Source organism: Tripterygium wilfordii, chromosome 18, assembly GCF_013401445.1.
Source record: "Tripterygium wilfordii isolate XIE 37 chromosome 18, ASM1340144v1, whole genome shotgun sequence".
NCBI classification, from domain to species: domain Eukaryota; kingdom Viridiplantae; phylum Streptophyta; class Magnoliopsida; order Celastrales; family Celastraceae; genus Tripterygium; species Tripterygium wilfordii.
In genome coordinates, this window is record NC_052249.1 from 691,169 (window position 1) to 716,053 (window position 24,885).

The 24,885-nt window shown below is 38.4% G+C and overlaps 6 protein-coding genes and 1 pseudogene across 8 annotated transcripts; 3 read left to right on the top strand and 4 right to left on the bottom strand.

Annotated features, from left to right (window-relative positions):
* The first annotated feature begins 11 nt into the window (after positions 1-11).
* On the top strand, positions 12-413 carry LOC119984282 (photosystem II CP43 reaction center protein-like). Its single transcript, XM_038828148.1, has one exon. The coding sequence runs from the start codon at positions 12-14 to the stop codon at positions 411-413; it is 402 nt and encodes a 133-aa protein (XP_038684076.1).
* A 540-nt stretch (positions 414-953) lies between these two features.
* On the top strand, positions 954-3,374 carry LOC119983731 (small nuclear ribonucleoprotein Sm D2-like). 2 transcript variants are annotated; one of them, XM_038827449.1, is made up of 6 exons: positions 954-1,051; positions 1,178-1,211; positions 1,915-1,939; positions 2,232-2,309; positions 2,775-2,879; positions 2,967-3,374. In XM_038827449.1, the coding sequence occupies exons 2-6, from the start codon at positions 1,207-1,209 to the stop codon at positions 3,081-3,083; spliced, it is 330 nt and encodes a 109-aa protein (XP_038683377.1). In that variant the 5' UTR covers positions 954-1,051; positions 1,178-1,206; the 3' UTR covers positions 3,084-3,374. The 2 variants fall into 2 exon arrangements, with proteins under 2 accessions (XP_038683377.1, XP_038683378.1); XM_038827450.1 differs by lacking the exon at positions 954-1,051 and adding an exon at positions 1,071-1,089.
* Positions 3,375-3,733: 359 nt separating this feature from the next.
* On the bottom strand, positions 3,734-6,423 carry LOC119984213 (exocyst complex component SEC15B). Its single transcript, XM_038828055.1, has one exon. It carries the CDS (start codon positions 6,325-6,327, stop codon positions 3,922-3,924), a length of 2,406 nt encoding a protein of 801 aa, XP_038683983.1. The 5' UTR covers positions 6,328-6,423; the 3' UTR covers positions 3,734-3,921.
* A 1,247-nt stretch (positions 6,424-7,670) lies between these two features.
* Positions 7,671-8,376, bottom strand: LOC119984283 (annotated as a pseudogene).
* An 860-nt stretch (positions 8,377-9,236) lies between these two features.
* Positions 9,237-10,554, bottom strand: LOC119983944 (mitochondrial zinc maintenance protein 1, mitochondrial-like). The gene is made up of 2 exons (XM_038827680.1): positions 10,272-10,554; positions 9,237-9,599 (listed from the first exon to the last, which is right to left on the bottom strand). Exons 1-2 carry the CDS (start codon positions 10,510-10,512, stop codon positions 9,523-9,525), a joined length of 318 nt encoding a protein of 105 aa, XP_038683608.1. The 5' UTR covers positions 10,513-10,554; the 3' UTR covers positions 9,237-9,522.
* Positions 10,555-10,653: 99 nt separating this feature from the next.
* LOC119983946 (NADH dehydrogenase [ubiquinone] iron-sulfur protein 5-B) lies at positions 10,654-13,311 on the top strand. Its single transcript, XM_038827681.1, has 2 exons — positions 10,654-10,872; positions 12,917-13,311. The coding sequence occupies exons 1-2, from the start codon at positions 10,723-10,725 to the stop codon at positions 13,016-13,018; spliced, it is 252 nt and encodes an 83-aa protein (XP_038683609.1). The 5' UTR covers positions 10,654-10,722; the 3' UTR covers positions 13,019-13,311.
* Positions 13,312-14,307: 996 nt separating this feature from the next.
* On the bottom strand, positions 14,308-21,332 carry LOC119983943 (serine/arginine-rich splicing factor SR34B-like). 2 transcript variants are annotated; one of them, XM_038827678.1, is made up of 14 exons: positions 21,240-21,332; positions 20,918-21,009; positions 18,774-18,839; positions 18,615-18,689; positions 18,400-18,508; positions 18,268-18,314; positions 18,121-18,178; positions 17,534-17,583; positions 17,344-17,400; positions 17,115-17,236; positions 16,925-17,029; positions 15,447-15,480; positions 14,750-14,868; positions 14,308-14,618 (listed from the first exon to the last, which is right to left on the bottom strand). In XM_038827678.1, the coding sequence occupies exons 2-14, from the start codon at positions 21,002-21,004 to the stop codon at positions 14,615-14,617; spliced, it is 933 nt and encodes a 310-aa protein (XP_038683606.1). In that variant the 5' UTR covers positions 21,005-21,009; positions 21,240-21,332; the 3' UTR covers positions 14,308-14,614. The 2 variants fall into 2 exon arrangements, with proteins under 2 accessions (XP_038683606.1, XP_038683607.1); XM_038827679.1 differs by lacking the exons at positions 14,308-14,618; positions 14,750-14,868; positions 15,447-15,480 and adding exons at positions 15,614-15,950; positions 16,039-16,127.
* Between the last annotated feature and the right edge of the window lie 3,553 nt (positions 21,333-24,885).

Here is a 24,885-nt window from a genome sequence, read left to right on the forward strand (position 1 = left end):
CAATCGGCCGAATGAACTTATTTGAAGTGGCTCATTTCGTACCGGAGAAACCAATGTATGAACAAGGATTAATTTTACTTCCCCACCTAGCTACTCTAGGTTGGGGGGTAGGTCCTGGTGGAGAGGTTATAGATACCTTTCCATACTTTGTATCTGGAGTGCTTCACTTAATTTCCTCCGCAGTATTAGGCTTTGGCGGTATTTATCATGCACTTCTGGGACCTGAGACCCTTGAAGAATCTTTTCCATTCTTTGGTTATGTATGGAAAGATAGAAATAAAATGACAACAATTTTGGGTATTCACTTAATCTTGTTAGGTCTAGGCGCTTTTCTGTTAGTATTTAAGGCTCTTTATTTTGGGGGCGTATATGATACCTGGGCTCCGGGGGGTGTTGAGTTTGTTTCTCATTGAGAGCAATATCTTTGTGGTCACGCATATGGCTTTAGCCCAATTTACCATTTTTTTTGGTGGAAAATTTTTGTATGCGTGGGCCTAACATCCAGAGTTTAAACTCATGTCGAATGTCCAAATGCCAAATTTGTATAGTATTGTTCTTGATTACCAAAAAAATGATAAATAAATTATTAGAAATTTTAAAAACATTTTGGATAAAATCAAATTAGATAGCAATTGTATTTTTTTAAGTAATTACATGCATGTATTACATTGTAATTTTTACAAATTGATGCAGCAAAGACACTCCATAGTATGTCCTTTAGAAGTCCATTGAGAAATTAAAATGAAGAAATTATTGTGGTGGGATGTTTTGGGAGGTAAGGATAAAACTCTTCCATATGGGCTTTCTATTAAGCCCATAGAAGTATGTCCAGGACTCCAGAAATAGATCTCGTCTAGGCCCACATCGGTCTTGTTTGGCCCACAAATGCATCTTACTATATTTGCAGGCCCATACTACATTTTTTTGGGCCCATAGCAACTTTGTAGCCCGCGGTTAACTGGTTTTATATCATCTTTCAATTTATTCGTGTCCTCGTCAGTCTCCTCAGAGCGACAGATCACGGAAGCCCTTCACTAAACCCTAACCCAGTGTGAGTTCTCTGATTGCTCCGATCTTTTGATTGAAATTGTTAGTTTTCTCCTTCGATTTTTCTCTTCTTTTAACTAGAGATTACCAGAAAAAAACTCTAATTCTTGTTCTTCCATTTTTGTTGCAGCTGCGGTTCTACTGTTTCTGGGCTTCAACATGAGGTACGCTATGCCATTTTTTCTTCATTATTTTGAAACTTTTCGAGTATGTAGCTCCTAGTGACTGTTGAGCTGTTGTTTTGGAGTAATCGATTGTTATTTTGGATTTTCTTTATCTTTTCGCTTTTTAGGGCACTGCTATAACTCCTTCCACGATGATTTCGTTTTTTGCGTCCATGGAGTATTTTGATTCTCTATTCGGGAATTTAAGGCGAATAAACTGATGAATTTATGTGAACTTTGAAATTGGCTTGGGAATTGTTTTTGGCTTCTTAAATATGAAGAATATAAATTAAATCAAATCTCGTGGTTGCTTGGCCCTTCATTTGTAATGAGCATCCGTTGTAAAATCTGAAATTAAAAAACTGAGATGGAAGTTCTATTTCTATGAGCTTTCTTAATTTTATTCGTCAATCTCTTGCTTCTTTTTCTTTGCTTGCATGTGCACAACATTTTTGTTTTTGGTAAAGCCAAACATCTGGAGCTCTGATTGTTATTATGAGGAAAAGAGGGTGGAAGACAATTCTAGCTGTACTTATAGTCAGTACTTTAAACGAATTTGTTATTTGGCGGCAGAGTATGGTTATGCATCATCTGCATTGTACCGATCACAGATTATTCATAATTTCATTTCATACCACAGTTGCTATTGAATTGTATCACTCTCTAATGTACTAACATTGCTCTCTCTTTCGTTTTCTTGCAGTAAGCCAATGGAGGAAGATGCAAACGTAAGTATCTTATGGTTTTATATTTTTTTGTGTTGCACCTTGTTCATGCTTTTCCAAGCCTGGTCCATAGCCTTGGTTCAAAAAGGGCCTTCAAAAGGGATCAAAGTAGGCGGAGGGAATGTAGATTGGGCGATGTTTCGTGATTAAACTAATTTATTTTGCATCAACTAAATATGACTTTTTTTTTTATTTGCTGCATCTGTCTTGTTCTTCACATGAGTCATTGTTCCATGCATCATCCTGAATATGTTGTTTAAGCTAGAGGCACGCACTTAAGAAATCTTCATGACAGGGTGGCAAGACTGAGGAAGAGGAGTTCAACACGGGGCCACTTTCTGTGCTGATGATGAGTGTTAAGAATAACACCCAGGTAGGGAGTTGTGTTAGGAACTGTGATTCTCTTTGTTTTTGTTGTAATCTTTTAAATTGGTTAGTCTTTAATTTGTAAATAGAGTGTTGTAATACCATCGGAGAAGTGACATAAGTATGGGTTGTTTGGGAAACCTGAACCCGTTTACCTGGGGGGAGTCAGGTGAGTTTGTTTTGGTGACTATAAGTCTTTAACACGATATGTAGGTTGCTTGATTGGTCTGATCGTTGCTTTCTCTGAATTTTTTTATTGGCTTTAGCCTAAAATAATAGTGCTATTTGTGTTGTCCTAGCATGATTCAGTTTTCAATATTCCCAAACAACCCATATGTCTTGGTTCTTACTTCTTACTTGTAAAGTTGTAATTAAAAAAATTACCTTTGAGCAATGGGTCTGACTGAATATGGACTCATGGTTTTTTTTTTCCCTATCTTGTTTTAATGACGTAGTGATCTTTCTTCATCAGGTGCTAATAAACTGCAGAAACAACAGGAAGCTTCTTGGTCGTGTGAGGGCTTTTGATCGTCACTGTAATATGGTTCTTGAAAATGTTAGGGAGATGTGGACTGAGGTTGGTTTATTTTCTAAGTCAGATTCCGTAGTATTTAGGAAATAGTTTATGGCTTGATTCAATTAATTAATGTTTTCTCTTGTTCAGGTGCCCAAAACTGGGAAAGGCAAAAAGAAAGCTCTTCCAGTCAACAAGGATAGGTTCATCAGCAAGATGTTTCTCCGGGGAGATTCTGTTATCATTGTGCTTAGGAATCCAAAGTGAGACGTAACGGTGTCAATAATGTTTGGCGCTCGAAGGAAACATGAACTACCCGCCTGCATTTTGTGACCTTTAATAGAATTTCATGAGAGAACATTAACAAATCTTGTCTGCCTGGTATTGCTAATTGTGTCGGATATTGGGTCATTTTTACCATCTGTTTTGGGAAGTTTGTTCTAGTGTGTTTTATGTATTAGGATATGTGGCTTTGTGCTAATATTTCATAACTTCACCCTGTTTGGTGCTAGTTAAAGTATTAATGTGTAGCAATTATGACCTAGATATTCGTTTCTACTAGTTTATTCTTTGACGACATTCTTTTTAACGAGGAACTTGATCAAGACAGTCATATTGGACCCTGTCCTATATGAGAAATCTCGGGCACATGAGTACTCTCGCCCCACACATACTAGGCAATTACGAATGTTCATGCATTAAAAATTGTACGTGTAGTGTTTATGATGAAAGAGATTGCACGAATGTGTGTATATAGATGAAATCTTCTCCTATAACGTCTTAAAATAAGCTCTCAACTATTAGGGTTCAAAATATATATATTTTTTAAAATTTGAAAAAATTATATTTATATTTTTGATTGGTTTTGCAAATCCAACTATATTTTTTTTTATTCGAAATAAAAATCAAATTAAACATAAATAAAACACCATCTATTTGTTTGCATAGAATGACAGCATAACATTAGCACAAATACCATCTAATCTTCCTCCTGTTCTAATTGAAACAATCAAATCCATAGCCACAAGTGGGACATCCGTAAGAAACTACTCACCTGAAAATTACAATTGATGGGGTAAAAATCAAAATACAAGTCTATGCCAAATCAGCTCACATCTCGAAGCCTTTTTATCAATGCATCTAGAGATTTTCTCTGTGGATTCTGCTTGGCTCCCCTGCTCCCAAAGGTTCCAAACAATCGATCTGAAGGATCCCTCAATTTCTCTGAAATTGTTACTACTTTCCTGTAATCCAGCTTATAGAAACTCCTCTCCCTTATCACTGGATTCAGGAAATTCTCAGGATGACTGCTCAAGAGCAAATTTACCATTTGCCTAGCCTCAGCAAGTGCTGATTTCAATTGGTTAGCATCTGTATCTGAAAACAGGGGTCCCAGATTTTCTGTAAAAGATTCTAAGAACCGGATGTCCGCGTCAAACCCCATTACTGCATTTGGAGTCAATCTTTTAACTGAATCCGCCAGTAAAGCCCCAACAATCGTCTCTGATATGTGAGAAAGAACATCTTCTAAAACCCTTTTAAGAACCTGCGCTGGAAGTATCTGCTGGGCAGTGGAAACCAGAGTTTCCAAGTATATTATCACCTCATTTACATATTCATTCCCATTCTGTGAAGGCTCAGTAGCCATCCAATTCACATTCTCAATCAACATCATGAAACCATCGACCTTGGCTTTAAGCAGCCCAGATAGCATTTCTTCTGCTGCATCACGGGCTTTAATTAGCGGAAACTGCCTCCTACCCCTCTCTGCCATTCTCAAGGGAATCCCTGAGAGTTGTGCTGCATGACGGAAGAAGAAGTCACAAGCACGCTCCAAGACAGCCATGTTTGCCGCCACCTGCATTGCCTGAGATACCCCATGGACTGATGTGTTTATAAGCTTCAACAGTGCCCCATCCAAAACCTCACTCAAAAGACGGTCTAAATATTTCTTAACAACATCATAGAATTCAAGCTGCCCACCATGCGACATAAAGCTCACAGAATCCTCGATAAATGATCGCACAATCCGACAACAATCAGGCACTGTAGATGAAAAAGGAGCAACAAAAGGAAATGCCGGTACAATATCTGATGTTTGTATCTGAAATGAGAGCACATTCATTGAATACTCATACTCTTTCTTCATCATCATCTGTTCAAACTTATCAGCAGAAAGTGCCTCAGCAATCTGTTTTTGACAATCTGATAACAGCAACTCATGGTACTTATCCCTATGCTTGCTCAAAACATCAAGCAAGGCATCTACTGGGTACCCGTACTTCCGCAAAGTCACTCCAAGCAAACTCACATAGTCCTTTATCAACAAAAGATGATTCGCAGTTTGCATCCTAGAAAACTGATCCTCTAAAACTGAACACATCTTACTAACAGCAGTGTCCCACAAATTCTCGACTTCCATTTTGTTGATCAAACCCCCACCAGTCCTCAAAACTCTATCTTCTACTATGAAAAACCCAGCAATTTGTGCAAAAAATGTTTGATGAGATTCGAGAAAGGGAGTCATGGATGATACCTGAAAATCTGAAGTCAATTGAAGTTTCCGATTCTCGAAGTAATATTGCTTGAACCGGTCTTCGAGGCCTAACGTTTGGTGTATATGATAAGCCCTATAGAGAGGAGTCAAATCGAACCCCAACAAACCACTGCCACCGATACCAGCATCATCCCCGATCCCTGCCCCGTCCTCATCATCTTCCTCATGCAAAGCGTACACCGAGTCTCGCAAACCGAGGCGGCTCTGCTCCTCTGCTTGGCGCTGCTTGATTCGCAAGTCCTCTTCTCGCTGCCGAGCAGAGGAGGCTTGACCGATCGCTAATTGGCCCAAATTCCTACTCACCACACGGATCTCCACGAGCCAGTCCCCAAACTCTTTGCTCACCTTCCGCTCAATATACGATCGAATCGCTGGAATCTTACTCTCCAGCATCCTTTTCAGCGTGACTGACGGCGTCTTGTCCAAAAACTCGCTCTCAACAGAATCAACAGATATTAACGCCATATAGAAATTATCATTGGAGAGATGATAATTGGCTCTGATGCAGAGTTCCATAAGCTTGATACAAAGAACTATCGAATTAAGAGCCAAATTAATGTTGTTGGAGACAGTTTGTGCTTCTAGATATTCGTCAAGGGACGTAAGGAGAGGTAGAGCGACTGACTGAAGCCTAGAGTTGGAGCCAGAGATGGCGGATTTGAGAGAATCGACGTCGGAGAGTAGGGATCGGAGATCATCCACGGCGAGGATAAAGTCCTGGTAGTGAGCCTTGCAGACCTCCTCGATTTCAGACTCCTTGGAGCGCGAAAAGTGGCGGAGATTGTGTAGAAGAGTCTCGGGCTTACCAGAGGCAAAGGCTTTGCGGACAAAGGGACCTACGTCCTCGCCGTTGCAGATGGCGGAAGAGAGGAGGAGCTGGTCTAGTTTGTCGCCCGAATCTCCGCCGTCTGCAGACGCCGGGGCCACTTTGCGGCGGCCTTTAATGGAGTTCATTTTGCTATGTACGGTTGAGGATGAGACTGAAAGGAGAATATCTAGGAAAAGGAGATTTAGAGGGGACAGGGTGGTAAGGTGGTTTGCTTGGCCAGCAAATACGGGGAGGTGGGAGAGGTTAGAATATGCTGGTTTGACTAATTTACCCCTAAGAATGTTGGAGACAAAAGCAGGGTAGAACAGTAATATCACCAAAAGAAATCTATGATTGCGAAGAAAATTCTACTTTCAAAGAAAATTCGAGGTACTTTAAGGGGTATAGCACCGTAAACGCGTGTTTCATTAGATAATAATCAGCATTACTAATTTTCTATTAATGACGTCCAAAACTAGATCGGTCTTGGTGTTTTATCAGATGCTAGGACTGACATCATGAAGTTTTTTTTGGATCCTCGAGGGTGTTCTTCAATGCTCAAGTCAGTCTGTTATTAGTGTGGGAATGTTCGGAGTGGTCTCTCTCAAATAATCACTAAAAAGTAAAAAATGTATGTTTCAAGGTATTTTGCCTGATATTGGAGGTCTCTTTTGTAGACAAATTTTGAAAGTTCTTTCTTATTTCTTAGGTAAATCCTGATGAGGGTGAATGTCATCGTGATTCATTCCTTAGATGAAGTTGGTTTCCTTCGGACTCTTGGTTTCCCTGGGTGAATCTCGTCGTGATTCATTCCTAGTATACCAAATGAACATTTTAGTCTTATCGAGATGTTCTCTTCTTGATTGTCGCGTCTCATGTGGACTCCTCAGGTGCCTTCTTCTCGGTTGGACTCTTTCACTCTACCTTAGTCAACGACCGAGATGGCTCCTCAGTTGATGTATTAATTCGGCATTTTGTGCCACGTTTCAAAATTGTAGTAGAGATGGTGATTTTGATATCATCCACTATTTTCCACTTCATTTCAGTTTTTTCTGATAAGGTTGATATCGCAAATATGCCCTTTATGTATGGGAACTGTGAAGATCTGGCTTCAATCCTGGCCCCTCAAATCAAGAACAAGTTAGCCATTTTGATAGGAAAAATAAATGGACCACGACAAAGGATAATAATACATAACATGTGCTAAGAATCAAATTGCAAAGCAAAACCTAGCTTGTTTTACGAGCTAAAGCCCACTAAAAGATGTAAAGCAACCTGGCCAAATAGTGAGGTTATTATTAAAGCCCACTAATTTTGCATGTAATCAAATAAGCAACTCGAAAAAAAAAATAAAACAACGGAAATGATAAACATCTCAGCAGTTGATATCTCAACTGCTAAGTTACATGCACAAGATCTAGGTGAGTTCGTGGATTCTACATGATAAACATAAAATCATGTACGTATAACTCAATAACTGAGATAACTGCAATACCAGCGCTTCTGGATCACTGTCATAATTGGAAAACCATTAGATAGTTTGTATGGGTAATCCCAATAAAATTGCAGTATCAGTACAAGATTTTGTTCCTTCTATGGATCATCAATAAGGCCTTGTATACCAGTTGCTGCTAGCTTGTTGACCAGAGCCAACACATTACCGGTGATGTAAGTGGCTCTTAGAACCCGATGTCGCAGCACTTGCACTTGCACTTGCTTTGCATTTTGGCCTTCAAAGCCATCCAAGCAAGTCCCAGCATCAGTAACTGCGGCACTTAACCATGTTGTAAGGTCCCCGATTTGAGTCTCAAAGTTTCTGGCATCGAGGCTTCGAAGCACGCCCAGCGATTTGTGAAGGTGATCGATCGAGTCTTGAAAGCACTCTGAGCAGTCAGAGAGTGCAACTCTGTTTCTTCTTCATCTGAAGCTTCGAATCCTTGTTAGTTTCATCAAGAAAAGATTAATACTTTTGGCCTCTCCGATCGTCCCGGAACGCCGGCCCAAGCCCACTTGCTAGGACTTCTCTTAGCAGTGGTTGAAAATGATGCGAGTGAGTGGACACAGAGGTCTTGGTATCTAGTCACACTGCATGCTTCTTGTACATAACTGTTTGTGTGAATATCATAAGCTGAGTGGGCAGTGTTGATGGTTAAGAAAAGGAATATGGAAGCTAAGAAGTTGAATAGAATTGGCATGTCTATGTGTTTGATGTGTAGTGAGGTCTGAGCTTTGGATTGTGGCTTTATAAGGTATTTTTTTCAGGTGAATATGACTTGGAAAGAGGCATAGCTTTTGTGCAAGTGGGTTTGATAGAGAAGCAAAAGACTGGTGACTGTAATAAAGAGGAGTGGATTGGGGTGATCAATTAGGTCAAGACTAGTAAAGTAACATGTGAATGGGCCGTTGAGTTTCTCATTAATAGGACAAGTAATTGTGTGAGAATGTGAGTGATACAAATCCAACCCATTAGCACAATATTGTTCGCTTTGGGCTTTTTATCTATACGATTTTAAAACACGTCATGCTAATTAACGGTGGGGTAGGCGGGTAGCCCATATTTAGCATTTCATAGCTTCCCACACCCAGACGAGTGGGTCGGAGTAAGGACCATTCACATTCTGCATCATTACATCCCCTGCTCAAAGACACACGTCCTCGTGTGATCGCACATACATCGCACTCGAGCATCAGCTCAAATACCAAATTGATGTAGATCCAACCCACTAAAACAATATTGTTTGCTTGGCCTCCAACCATCACGACTTAAAAACATGCTAGTTAAGATTGAGCTTAGTCCATATAAAACACGTCATAGCTTCCTACCTAGGCGATGTAGGATGAATAAATGACCAGTAACCTCCCACCAGAGGATATTCTGCATCAGTTAGAAACTGAGAATTCTTATAAGTAAGGTTAAGATGGTTGAAGAGTTTCTTTATATGGGATTCAGGTATTTTTTTTATGCCATATATTTCTTTAGTTCAACTCACACCATCTGTGAAAGACCCAAAACTCCCATGCGCCAGTTGAGACCTGGACTAAGACTTAATGCGGGAATATAACGCAAAGTGACATTCACAAATCATACATGTCAGGCTAAGCAATAGCCACATATATTATTACTCAAAACACAATGCTGGGAAATAAAGCAAATTGCTTGTAGTACAGGTTACCTAATCATTTAAATGAGATCTAGAACTCAAGACAAGTCAATCAAAACAAGTATGGCCATCAATAAAGAAACAAGAATCTTCCATGGCCACCGAACTTCAGACTACATCGTTTGCTAATAAGCTAGGCTATCACCAGCCATGCTGCGTAGAGGTACAAATTCCCTCTCCTTATGTGGACTTTCCAAGAATTTCTTCGGAAGGAATTTCAAGGGTTGCTCCTGCATGATCCTTACCTGGCTTTACTTCTGCACGAACCAGTATAGCAAAACAAAGTCAGGTTTCATTCATAGATTGTTGCTGATAAAGTTCCAAAGCTGAGACCTTCCTTTGGCTCTACTCTTAGCAAAGTTTATGTAACACGGTGGAGTCCAAGATCAAATAATTAAAATGATATTAGTGGATCAAGAATGTTAACTATGAAGCCATTTCCCAAAGCTCTATCCCAGTACATATGGGTGATCCTAACAACACCAGTTATAACCACAACTCAAACCCTAAGACCACCACTGCAACCATATGAGGGCATTAATTCAGTTATGGATCAAAGTTGAGCTGCTACTGATTGCCTAGAGCTTTCAACCACATGATCTCAATTCTTTTAGGTTTTGCCAATGGTTTTGGATGCAAATAAGAACAACTAAAATCCTCCAATCATTCCAAGTAATGTGTCTCTTCAGGATTCATGCATCCAACCACAAATGTTTGGGATCTGAAGATGTTTTCTAATACTTGTGACTATATAGTCCTAATATCTAACGCCAATCTACTGTGTTTTTGTGTTGCAGTATTACAGAGACAATTTGACAAACATGTGATGAGCAAAGAACGAAATAACAGAAGTAGCCGCAGCTACAGCAAAATAAACAACTGTATAACAGTATAAGATCTGTAAGATTAAATTAGAATTTCGAAAGTACCGTAGCCGCCTCGTTCATTGAGTTTGGCTTGGACGATCATAGTAGAAATAAATTGCGAAGCCTCCCGAGCCTCTTCAAGGAGTCTTTGGATTTCGGCGTCGGATGTCACTTGACGGCTCTCCTCGAATTTCTTCCTGACCTCCAACGCCGACGCGTTTAACATCAAACTGTCGCCGGCAAACGATTTACGAGTCGCTTTAAGCAGCGCTCTGTAGGCGCTCAATGCTTCTCCTCTCAACATCTCTCCTTCCGTCACTTCTACGCTCTAACTTCCACACCTAACAATAAAAGTTGCGCAAACTATTCTGAACACAAAACGCCGTCGTTTTTATATGAAATTCGAAAGGAAGAAATACGTCGTCGTTTGATCTGTCACTCCTCTTTCGCAGCTAAATTCGTCAAACAAAACAGAAGCATGAGGCCATTCATCCATTGACGGAGAGAGCGAGCGATGGCGTCCGGTTGGGGAATATCGGGAAACAAAGGCAGATGCTACGATTTCTGGATAGACTTCAGCGAGTGCATGTCTCGTTGCCGTGAACCCAAGGACTGTGTTCTCCTCCGTGAAGACTACCTCGAGTGCCTCCACCACTCCAAAGAGGTTTTTCCATCTCTTTCTTTCGCTATTCATCCCGATAAGATTCAGTTATAAGCACTCTCTATCGGGAATGTTAGTTGTTTAATTCATGGATGACGACTTCTTCTTTATTACATAGTATTTGTTTTATTGCTGCATTTGGGAGCCCTAATTTATTTTGAATATAGATATAGGAGTTCACCATAGATCCGTTACTGATTGGAACAGATAGGGCATGTCATTTTGAATTTGAATAAGTAGATCTTATGTTGGTCGCGATCTATTTGTTAACAAGACTCCTGCAATGGATGCCGCTCCCTCTTTAGGATGCGTTGAAACAAGTTTGCCATGAGGCAACAATTTCACCCTTATAAGGGTAAACAACTCATGTCCACAAACCTCCCACAGTGGAGTTGGGGTAGGGGTAGGGGAAGAGCAAGATGTTTATAATCTTAATCTCACAGTGCAGAGAATCTATTTCCATGATTTGAACTTGTGACTTTTATGAATGGCTAAAAGTTTATCAGAGCACCAAGGGGGTGCAATGCAACCTAGAGAATTACAAGGAAGGTCGGGTAAGGATGGGGTCGTGGCCGTGGGAGGGCAAGATATGGCAATCTTATCGACTTATCCCATAATGCTTTCCAAGATTTGAACCTGCAACCAAAATCAATCATTATCCATCCCTTAGTAAGATTAATAGTATGTTTTCATTTTTGAAACTATCCAAATGGAAAGGAAATTGAATGGCGAATTCCTACAATGTTGACTGAATTTCTCTAAGACTAGCTTTTCTGTTATTGTGTTGACATGATATCTTGTTTGAAGATAGTTGCACTTGCGCATTAAAGACTTTACATATTTGAAGGCGGTATAGATACGTAGTATGTGTATTGGTAGTAATCGGCATAGTTTAGGGTTTAGGGCTCGCAGAATGTGGGTAGCATAACTATGTGTAAATTAAGAACAGCACAAAGGAAAGTATGTAAGGGATTCAATATAAGAATTCATGCAAAATTAAGGTTAACTTTCTTGCAGGAGTGACCCAACAATAGGATCTTTTTGCGATGAAGAATTGAAGATAATGGTTACAGTACAAACATTATATGCAAACACAACTGAGGGTTTGGTGGATTAATAGTTGTTTTGACCCCCTTACGTTGGTTAATCTCTGTTCTGATCCCAGTGTTGATTCAGTTTTATCATACTGTCGTTTCTAGAGCAATTAGATTGTCTAGAAATAGATTGTTTGAAAGTCTTGGGCTATAGAATTTTTTGGTTTGGTTGCAATTTTAATAATCCAGTGACAATGATACCTAATAATATACCATGAATGACAGTTGTCCACTGAAGGCAACAAATTAGAGTCTCTGATGTGCTCTCTTAATAGCGTTTTCAGCGCTGTACATTGCCAACAGAGAATTGGAACTCAGATTCTGGCATTTGCTTCGTTTCTTTTTTTTTTTGTTGCTTGTGCATTCAAATGTTCTCACATTGAAATCTGATAGTAATTTTATGTCCATTCTTATTGTTGGCGGGAAGCGAGAAGGCTTCCACTGTGTGGATTGGATGTGTCCTAGGAAATGTTGCAAAGTCATCAAATGAGAGCCCAAAGTCTTTGAAAGTTGAATATCTGATTGTTTGGTGTCTTCTTCATTTCCAATGGAGCACTAAATCTCCACTTTGGTCAGCAAAATGGCATGTCTTTGTCGGAGAAATGAGTTATGTTACTCCAAGTCTTTAATGATACTTACATCAATCAATCTACTACATCAGAATATATCAATCAGTTTGCTCCACACAAATCACCTAAAGAAAAGTGTGCAGTCAGTAGTTTTTTGTTTTGTTGAAAGGTTCATCATGACATCACGTTGCTTCAAGTCGTAATTGTTTTTGAGCTTTTAGGTCCATAGTTGACCTCAATAGGCTGATTTAGTCGTCTGAATTTATGTTACAATGACCCAAAGAGAATTTACGATGCCATAATAATTTCCTTCATATTGCATTGATTCAGCCGCTTGTCTTAAGTTTTGGTTCTCATTTCGGTCCATGAAAATGTTTATTGTAGTTTCAACGAAGAAATCGTATTTACAAGGAAGAGCAGCGTAAACTTAGAGCAGCTACACGGAAGGGCACGGAAAGTGGAGATGGTATTGATAAACACCATTAGCGGTAATCAATTACCTTTCAAAAGTTCTACTAATAAAAATTCTTTGAAGATATTGTATTTGTCTGGACTCGTATTTTGATTTGTTCAAGTGACATTATTTTTTGTTTACCCTGTGATGGATGTGGGTGGTTTTGGTTTGTGCAATAATGTTGTAAACGTCAATAACCTCTACTTGTGTAGCCGTATTTGCTACTCGAGTCTTGGTATTTGCCTTGTTAAGCCAAGTACACAACATTTCTAGACTAATATTTGGAACCTCTTCAGATATCATTTTATTTCAGGTTGTCAGGCTATTCCAGGTCTGCATGTCATGTTTAGACTTTAGATTTGCTTAATAAGTTGCCAGGAAAAGTTGCAGAATGTAATTAGATTCTGTCCATACTCCTGAATCCCAATATTACTATATTAGTGTACTTTCATTTTGCTACTGAGATTGATTGCTTTTCTCCTGGTACAGAGGAATTTTTGTAATTATTATAATGTGATTGCAATGTGAAGTAGGGAAGTTGTTCAATCGTTAGGCCTTTGCAAAGAATGATCTGAGGTTAGTCTCTCTCCCGTTCATTTATGTTTTAATAAAATTGGATCAAATTATTAGAACGAGTATTTGATCTTGGAAGGATGTCTTCCCCCTTCTTTTTAATGTCAGAAATTTCATTCCTTGTAAATTTATCCTTTCGGCCTTCTGTGTTTTTGGGGCTGGAAAGGGTCCCACAAATCGCATTATTCATTACACTTACAGTCTGGGCTAGGATTTCCGGCCCACAAAGCCTAGAACATTGCGGATTTGAATGCCTTTCCCGGCCCAATTTTAAATTTTTTAATAGTTGCTGGGCCAGGCCTATCGTACGTTGACCTTCCTCAACCGGCATCCGGCCCATTTAACACCTCTTGGGACTACTCCCGGTTAGCCTCGCTGTTTCTTGTTGACATTCACGTGCCTCTCTCCCCACCCCCTTGTTTCAAACATATTCGACAGCCCTCCTCCATTACTGTTTCAGTGTTTCCAAAATGCTGAGACTTCCCGCCAATCATAAAACTTCAATAGGCTTTTGTCAGCCGCTCATTTGTATGATCCCCGATAATCCTCAATGTAAGATAACTCTGCTAGCCATTCCCTTTTACCTGCCCAGATTAACAGGTCCAGTTGACCACCAGGCCTAGAAAAACTCATTGCACTGACCTCCCCATCAAAAATAGATTAACAAGGTGCCACCATAAAAGCTCTGATATCAATGCTTTGCAAAAATACAAAACAAAACGGTGGGCAGACGGATCTCCCCCGACGAAAAACAAGCATAAAGCAGATTATAAGAAAAAAAAGCCACACAATAGTCAATGTGAAGCTAACCTCAGTTCCGCTATGAATCCAACTTAGGCATAACATGTGTCCGCACAACAATCAGAACAAAGTATTTCAAGACGCAATTAATGTGCCAAACCCATCCATCATCTTCAGTAAACTCAATGGGGGTCCATTAGTGAGAAGTGTTATACTGACACTGCTCAATAATAATAATTTATCAGGATAACGAAATATTACAATTCTCATCCATTTTCCACTTCCTGAACAGGCAAAGAAGCCACAATCAAATCTCACCTGTAAAACAATTTTCCAATCAAGAACAAAGTCAGAAATGATTCAGATGGTTTAACATTGATATCATAAAGGAGAAAAATGAAAAAATCAAGGATTATCGAGGAACAATAATACGAATGCGAGTGAGTAACCGGGATAAACTCCTGCTCCTGCTCCTGCTCCTGCTACGGCTACCACTTGGGCTCTTGCTTAGACTGCGTCTCTTGGGGCTTTTACTTGCGCGTTTCTTGGGGCTTTTACTCGCTCGTTTCTGGCATTACAATGGTCCATACCAACATCAATACAAAATGAAATGGCAGCCTGCTTAATCCAACGATTCACAACACAAGAGGGCTATGATAGTAGAGGTCTTCTGAAGACCCAATTCCACCATGTCCTTACTTAAGTTGCCTGAATACCTTCAACAATTAACTAAGAACATGCTACAGAAATAGATGCAAATCAACTAATGGTTTTAAACCCCTTTTATCCTATTAATTTATGGAAACAATCTCTCCACATTATGTGGGGATACGGTATGCATACAGCAATACATTTTGTCTGTCTTCGACCCCACCCACTATGAAAGCCTTGTGCACAAGTGTTGTTTTCCTTTTTCTCCCCTTTCTTCCGGAGAAGGATGAAAGATTCGGAATCTTAGCCACTAGGCTAAAAAAAGCCCAAAACCTAGCAGATAACTACTATGCTTTTACCTCATTTGCCCACCCTTGGGGAACCATACCCATGCACACTACACAACCATAAAAGCAACAACCAGGGGCATCCAGAAGACAGAAACAGATAACAAACATCATACAGTCTGCCAAATATGTGTGAATAATGACTTACAGATGGCAGCGGAGATTTGGATCTTGATGGAGATCTGCAAAAGTTCCATAAACAACCCACATTTAAAATCCACATGTTCCTGTTAAACAACTATCATCCAAGAGCCTTGACGCCTCTTCCACGTCAGAAAAAGCCATAAAGTATTTAGCAATTCAACGCAGAAAAAATCCAGCCAAATTTGTAGATTCTTGCATAAACAAAAAAATCGTAAATTCATGCATAAATAAATAAGTTAATTATGATAATTAAGAAAAGGCTCGATAAGATTAACCACAAAGATATTTTGAGACAACAAACAATACGGAGCATGCTTCCCTAGTGTAGATCAAAATCCACAGGAAATCCAGATAGTATGTCCAACTAGCTTCACAGTTGTACTTGTTGGGGCAGAAAATGGTAATGAAATAGTTCCTACTGCTCATTGCTGGTGAGTCCCAGATCCAATGGCCATTAGTCAATTGTATGCCAGCTCTAAAATGCAATCCATATACTCCTTGTTCCAATCTAGCACCCATGCACATTTACAATGCTAAATAAATTAGAACAGAGACCATGAAGGTTTCCATAGCTGCCCATCTGAATAACAGCATACCTCTACAACCCAAAAAAGATGCACGTAACTGAACCATATTCCATCAAGAAACTATTATCCAATCCCCAGTTTGCTCCATATATCCACATCTATAACAAACAAAACGAGGCATTTTTCATTCCACATAAGAGAGAAAACGGATATAGAGTCTAGTCCAAAACTCAAAGTTCCATAGCCACTGGATGAGAAAATCACAAGTCAAAAGCAAACAAGATCCGCAGCTAATAATACTTTAATACTTGCAGACCCACATGGAGGCACGAGATTCTATTTTTAGAGATCAGGGCTGTCTGAGACTAACATTAGGAGTTTAGGACAGTCCGTTATTTTCTTCTCAAGGCGATTATATAATGGGCTTTAAAACCTACCAGCTAGAAAACCAACAAGTTCACATGGGAAAGAATGAGCATGGCTGGCTGTAGCTACCAGCTATATCTAAAGCATTAATCTGCCACTATTAAAAGGAACAAACAAATAATTAACAAGAGAATCAAAAACAAAAAGGCTCACAAATATCAATTTGAGTGTTAGTGGACCAGCGGAATACGTCTGCCAGATTATTTAGGCAACAATTCCCGTGTCCGTGACACCTATGCTGAAATCCATGAAAGTTCCAAAACATCTGGAGGATCACTTATATTGCTTAAATCTGAGATTTGATTCTCATTTTCAGTGATGATTTCCATCTCCATCCCTTATTTCTAGACAGAATAAAAAAAAACTCGCACAAGCAAGTCATATTGGAGAAGCTTTGATTTCCAGGGTATGCTTCCCCACAGCCCAAACCAATGGATAATGCTAAAATAAGTTGACCATAAAATATCACTGGATAAATCGTGACATTGAGAAACAACCGACTTCACATAATAGTCTAAGAATATAATACCTTGACAGAGAGCGAGGCCTAGACCCAGAGCGAGAGCGAGAAGAAGCAGACCTTGACCGAGACCTAGCAGGTGAGCGACGCGTAGATTTTGCTTTTGGAGACTTGCTGCATAAGCAGAACCAGACTAAGAAACTGCAAAAAAAAAATCCATACATAACAGAACAATGTTAGAAAAATATGTGAGCAAAACCTCGGGCTCCTGCTCCGACTATAACTTCGACCCCTGCTGCGACTGCGGCTACGGCTATGACTGCGGCTATCACTCCGACCTCTAGGATGGCCAGGACTACTCTTAGAATCATATTCCTTCACCTGTAAGCAAATGAACGAGTCAACAATGACTCGTGAATGAACAATACATAGAAGATATCAACAGAGAAAAGAATGTAATTTCCAGAAGAGCTAGGGCTGCACCATACACGAACATATGACCGAGAAAATGCATTTCGAAACTCAGAGTTGTTAAGTTTCTTGAGCTGCAGAATAAAACATTATGCTTCACAATTAAACATAAGATTCACACTAAAAGAAATTGAAAGTTGCAAAAGAAAGTAACTGGGGATTAGCTAACAAAGGGTAAATAGCAAAGAAAATAATGAAATAACTTACCGCATACTTCATGTCGTCATAGTTTGCATAGTCCACAACACCTGTTGTGCCTACAAAAAAAGTCACAACAGAACATCAGTTAAGTGTACATATGAATGCAATGATTCTAAACAATCAAAATTAGATGACATCTCCTCTAGAAATCAACAATTAAATCAAAAAGAACCTTAAAAAAACACTAATGTTCAACCACGTAGCATGTGGCGTTCAACCAGGTTGTTAAAATTTTGATATCAAGAGAAAACCGAAAAAGAGATGAGGGATTTCTTTTTCTTCTTTGCAAAGGACTTTTGGTTGGGAAAATAAAATACATCCGCAGGTTCAAAAGCAATTATCCCAACAATCCAACCCTACACTACAACAGGGGAAAAAAGGGTCTGAAACGCCGTGGCATTCCACCTACAGAATTTAAGACATTAATGATTAAAGACAAAACACCAAACCGCCACCGATTGTGAAGTGATTGGGGAGGACATCTTGCAGTCCTGCAGGTAAAGAGTTTCAAGTCCCCCAACCATCACCACCCCACCCAGTAGGAGGCCAGTCTAAAGGAAAAAATCGACCAAAAAAAATTTGCAATGTCTTACCACTACCATCACGAAAGACTTGGGAGAAGCAGACATCTCCTGCTCGACGCATATGATCCTGAAATAAGAATGCACAACATCAAAATTTATCAACACCAAAAACAACTAACCCCATGAAATGAACTTCCACAGAAATATAAAGATTACCTTGAGGTCTTGCCATGAAGCAGAAGAGGGTAAACCAGTCACCATCACTGCATGACAAAGCAATTACAAACTAAAGCCAAACAAGTGCATCACAATAAATTCTACACTGAGGAACATTTATGGAGTACGCACCACGATAATCAGATCGCCGGGAAACTCCACCACGCCCACTGCGACTGCTGCTATGATTACTATGACGATCTGATGATGGATGTCCACGCCCACCATGAGCCAGTTCCACCTATACAGTATACATAGATCATCAAATACATTACCCATGCATGTTTTACCAACTAGTTGCGAATGTTTCCACGCACAAGCTTCAATGAATTACAACAATAACAGACCCGTAATCGATGCCCATCAAAATCATAACCATCACGACCACGAATTGCATCTTCAGCATCCCGAGCCTCTTCAAACTGTGAATATCGCAGCAAATGACACATATACTACAGAAAATTTAACGTAAAACTTATAATTAAATAAAGAAATTCAAGACGCACCTCTACGAATGCATAACCAGGGGGTCTTGGTGGGATCTTTAGGTCAATATGGGATATAGGTCCATACTGTAAAGACAAAAAAAGAAGAAATCTATGAAGGTCAAGTACAATTGCAGCATGGTTCATGCTTGTTCCAAGACATCCACAAAAAATAGAAGGGTATATTTAACCTTGCCTTATACACAAAAATCTCATTGCATGAATTCAAATATCCACCTAGTTAATTCCAGAACGGTTGAAAAAATTGACAAATACATCAGTCATCACTGCTAGAAAGTTAGTTCTAAATATTTGGAGTTGGCTAAATGAATCCACAATAAGTTATTTGGAATCCACTATGTATGTGCTCTTTCACTATTCAATCTTATTTTAAACAGCACTTTCACTTGACAGAGAGTCAGATCGACAGAAAACAAATGTGATCAACAGCTTATTACATTAGAAGCCTGAATACATCAAAAGATGCATATTTGCAACGAAAATATGCATACTGTGTATCACAATGTAGTGCATATTCAACACGAGATTGCTCCATGACAGAAAAATAAGAGCTGATATGACTTGGTTTGCAGATAATGACTCCAAAGTTGAAAAATGAAAGGGAGGAAAAGGTAGATAAATAGATAAGGGGTACGAGTGCTAAATCCTTAAGAATCACGATGACACTCCCCTGTGGATGGAAAACCCACTCCAAGAATTAACTCACTTTTGCGACTTTAAATATTTGTCTCCCTAGTTTTTATCCTTAGGCTATGTCCTCGGTATCACCTTTAGAACCTAGGATACACGAAAAGGTCAAAAATCCACTATAATGATCCTATTGGTCGCTTACTGAATTTGGCAGCAGGCACTGTCTATTGAGAACAGAAGATTAAAACTGCAGGGACACCAATAACGTCAAATTGGAACAAGAACACAATATGGAGCAACTCCGCACATCTCACAAAAGATTCGTAATCACAAGTATTTAAACAAGTATAAATCAAATAAAAAGGGAATAGCAGACAGATGTAAATTGACTTCCATATGACCAATTTCAGTCCAAAAAACGATCTCATTATCTATCAGATGTTTTGATAATACCAATCACACCTCAACTCAAAAGGAACAACTTTTGTATCAACGTAGAACAACAATGAGATTATTAATCCTTTCAAAAGGTTTGCTCATATCTGGCTGTGATTCTCATTGACGACCATTATGAGTGAAGTGAGGACAAATCAAAACAAAAGGGAAAAGCAGGCAGATGAAATTATAAATCCATTCGACCAAGAGAACAGTATTTCAGACCAAAAAGATCCTCAATATCGATCACATGATGTGATAATAACAATCACATTCAAAAGGGGCATCTTTTGTAGCAACGTAGAAGAACCATGAGATTAATAATCCCTTTCCCACAGGGTTTGTGCAGATTTGGCAGTGACTTTGCCACCCATAACTGGCATCCATTTCTTCACTCGAAATAGTCGTTACAGAAGGAATCTCCCATGCTTGATCGAGAATCATCTCATAGGCTTAATTTGGGAGAAGCTGGACTACCTTATCTCCAACCTGAGTTACCCCAACCACTAACCCAAGAGAGATGCCACAAAAGAATATAAATCTACGTAGACTTTCTGATTTAAAAGTACATTAAATCTGGGAGCAGGGAAGCACCTAAACCACAGCCAAACATATTGAATCTTGGATTCCTTATTTATGTTCCAAAGAAAATCTCCATTGATACACATACTAAGAAATACACAGGCAGTTTAGACATCAGTTTAGCAATTATAAAGAACATATAAATACAACATAAGTTCTCTTTTGAAAAAATATCAGAGTAAAAAATACATCCATATAATTGTCATTTTTGAATCCTATAAATTGTGTAAAAAATAACCTACTAATTTAAAAAACTTTAAAGTTTAAAAAATACTTCAAAATAAATATAACATAAATGTTGTTATATTATTAAAACTTTAAAGATTTTTAATTAATAGGTTATTTTTTACACAATTTATAGTACTTCAGTTATTGGTTTCCATCAAATTTAAGAGATTTTAGCACAATTTCAAAAAAAAATTATCATTCAACAGAACAACGAACACCATTACATAGAATAACAGATAAAACAGGAATAATAAGCTGAGCAGCGTCACCTTGTAAAACAAATCCTCCACTTCCCTCTCCCGAATATCACCTGGGAGATTTCCGACATAGAGAGTTCTGCTCGCACGGCTACTCATCCTGCCTGCAAGATTTAACGATTTGTGATATCTAACCAATCGGACCCATACATATTAATAGAAGACAACGAGAAAACCGAAGACGATGTGATAAAAACCCTAACACAATCTGGGCGAGAAAAACGAAGACTAAAACACTCAAACGAACATAAAATCAGCATAGATCCGTAGACGTGAATTACCAAACCAACGAAGAAGAAATCAAACTGAAATTCGATTAACCTCTACGATTTACCTGAATCACACTGTCGGTAAGAGCTTGGCTCGATGGAATTGAGGGATCCCTTCGACACGCAGGAGTGACGCTGAGGGAACTAGGGCTTTTTTATATATTAATATTTTCCTTTTAAGATTAGGAAAGGGCAGTTTTGGTAAAAACGGCACGGGAGTTGTCCAGTGTGACGCGATGTACACATTACTGTCATACGTCCTCCTTTATTTTTTATTTTTTTTAAAAAAAGATGATAATACAGAACGAGTTTGGAATTGCAAGGAATGTGAAGTTCCTCACTGAAAACGTTAAACCCTAGACCAATTAAGCATAACTGCTGATAGCATAAATTCTTCACCAATAGAACTAACATAAGCAAGAGACGAAACGAATCAAGAATAACCTAGGAATTGTAAAACGGAGAGAAGCTTCGATAAGAAAAACCTTGAATCGACAAACACATAATCGAAAATTTAGCCAACACTTTCCACAAACTAACACTAGGACACACGGATTACCTTTCAACGTAGTCGAGGAAGAAGGAGAGGTTGGGAGACAACGCCAATCGGGGATCAAGAAGAAGACGCGAGGGGTAGCGAGAGAAAACGGCAGGAGCGTATAGAAAAACTCTCGCTAGCGCAATACCAAACGGGTCTAAGCAACAGTGACTGGATTAGAGACAACGAGTTCGTACAGATCCTCGCCATGCTCGAAAGTGGGAGCATACAACGCAGTCGTTTCAACACGGTCGTTTGGAAAGTGGGAGTGTGCTTGAAACGTTTCAAGTTTCAACACGGTTGTTTGGGCTTTTCTTTGTTTTATTTTTGGTCGTGGGTTGGTTTGCTTTTGTGGGCCTGTTGAGTTTATAACCGCTTTGTATGTGGACGGTCCAATTTGAATGGCCCGTTTGCTAAAGAATCTCTGAATCTGCAAGAGTGAAGGGATGGTTCAGAGATTTTGGACGGATATGCAAAAAAGGCCACAAGGCCCATAATCATCAATATAATGATAGTATGTCGTGGGTGGTGTATGTTACCCTACAAATTAAGATATGTAAGAGACACTTACAAAAAAAGGTGCGTAATGGACTCTTTTTGTTAGCTTTATGTTGATTAAACAAAGAAACATATAGAATATTTGTAACAAGATATTGGAGTATATTCCAATTTAGACCTTTCATTTGTTTGGGTCATCTATTATTCTATTGGACTTTTCAGTTGTCCTTGTGTATAGATCAACTCACAGAGTGAGGGATATCACAAGGGCCCTGATCCCGTATAATCTAATTATTGGGTCTCGCATAACCAAGTCACAAGTGTGGAAGAGTGTTAATACTAAAACTCTCACATCTCTTGGTTAAAGTCAAATGATATAGTTTATAAGATGGAGTGAAACACTTTAGTTTAGGGTGATTTTAAAAGAGAAAACTATGCCAACCTTCAGCTCAGGACAAATCTACTTCAAGTGGATTGGATTAGACCAAACCTTTTCTCGTCTCTCATTTCTTGAAAACAAACTTTAGTGCTCGACAGAGCATGGTGGCCTCTCAACGACCCACACAAAAGGTGATAGCTACACTACATAGATACTGTCTAATCTAATTAAGCAAATCAAATTTTGCAAAGTTTGAACTAATGAATTGCGTTATGAACAAACTATTGATGCACAAATTGTGGCATCATCACACACATCACTATCCATTAATTTGTAGGGAAAAAAAATTGTAATCTATACAGCTCACATTTTAACCCCACATATATATATCATGAATCGTCATCACCTTTTCCATATTTGTCAACTTGGAAATTATGCATAGTGTCACTGGCTACTTCAGGTGGGATGAACTACTGGAGTTGAACAAAGAACAGTTGCTTCTCTTTTTTGTAAAAAAATATTAAGCAGTTGCTTCTCCCTTGATATCATATCATTTCATACTTCTCACTAAGATCGTCTACCAACGCATAATTGGAGTATGAGTTGGTAGGTGTAAATGTAACCGCTTAACAATAATATTTGAGGCAGATTAGGAGGATATAACAATTTGAACAAAACATATTTAAGAGGAAATATTGAACACTCAATCCCTAGGTGGAGTGGTAAGAATGGTGTGTATCATATTGATGACCAAGGTCCGAATCCCCCTCCCCATTTTTAAAAAAAAGAAGAAATATTGAAACTCCACGGTTGAGTTTGAAACCCTGAACAGACTGCCGATGATAAGCCAGAGGAAGGTGAGGATGACGTCAAGTCATCATGCCGACAACCGGCCCCTTCTGTTATGAGTGACACACGTGTTACAATAGACGGGACAAGGGTAGCAATCCCGCGAGAATGAGTTAACTCCAAAAACTTGTCCAATTAATAAGTGATGTAATCAAAATCAATTAGGCTTTGAATTAGGCAAAATATAAATATTATGATGAGATCAAAATATGGCTAGTTAAAGATCCAAATACATATAAAATAAGAGAGGTGGAGTAGTCAAAAGTTCTCACTTATACAACCACTATCAAAAAGATACCTGAAGACGTTAATGGAGGTACTGGATATGAATTAAGCACTAAGTGTGGATAATGACAATTCATAGGTTGTGATACCAAATCATAGGTGATTGGGGATTAAAATAATTACTTTATAATTCAAATTTTAAATTATTCTCAATCGTCCATGAACTCATATCAACCTCCTATTAAATGTGACAATATTATTATTGATGATGGTACGCCGCCACGCATATGATACGACGTACAGGGACCACTGAGTATCTTGTCAAGCCACACTTACGTGGACGACAAGCAATCAATCTATATATATATAATGGATGATCCAAAAGGTTTCTCTTTGGTGTCACGTGGATGCCTCTAAAAAAACCTACACAAAAAACAAAAGAAAAAATTAAATATATTAAATAACTTTAAGACCCACAAGCACATACAATTAATAATATACAAATAATTTTAAAATGATATTTAATAATACAAAAAATAGTCATATCAATTATCACATATTAATTGCATATAAAAACAAAAAGATAAAAGCTTAAATGAAACATATTCACAATATAGGTATAAAATAACACACAAAAACATATAATATCACAATAAAATTCTAAGACATACTACAAAAACTTCATGGGAAAAATGAACAATTTCAACAAAATTCCTAACGATATGACCCTACAAATCATGGAATTAATTGTCAAACAACAACCAATGATGATGAAAAAGATCCAGTTTAGGATGCATTTTTAGGAGATTTCATAGAGGATGATCCCAATGATCCCGTATAAGATAATCCCTTAGTGGATGATCATACAAATGAAGAATTTAATCAAATGTGAGATATATAGTACAACAAATTATATATTATATATGCTTATTGACATAGTATGAAAAATTGTGACTTGCAGACATAAGAAGCAATAATAAATGAGATGTAAAAACTAGGAGATAAAGGAGGTGCGCTATCTTTTCTATAGAATTTATAATTTATGAGATGTTTTTTAGTTATTTTACAACTTTGTTCAAAAAACCAACGCAAAAAATAATTGTTAAACTCTGAGCATATTTTTTCTTTATGCATCAAATTTTTCGCTCATTCTTAGAAAATTATTTATTAACGTATTGAGAAAAATGTATTGTAGTTATTTGTTCATCTCATAATTATTTTC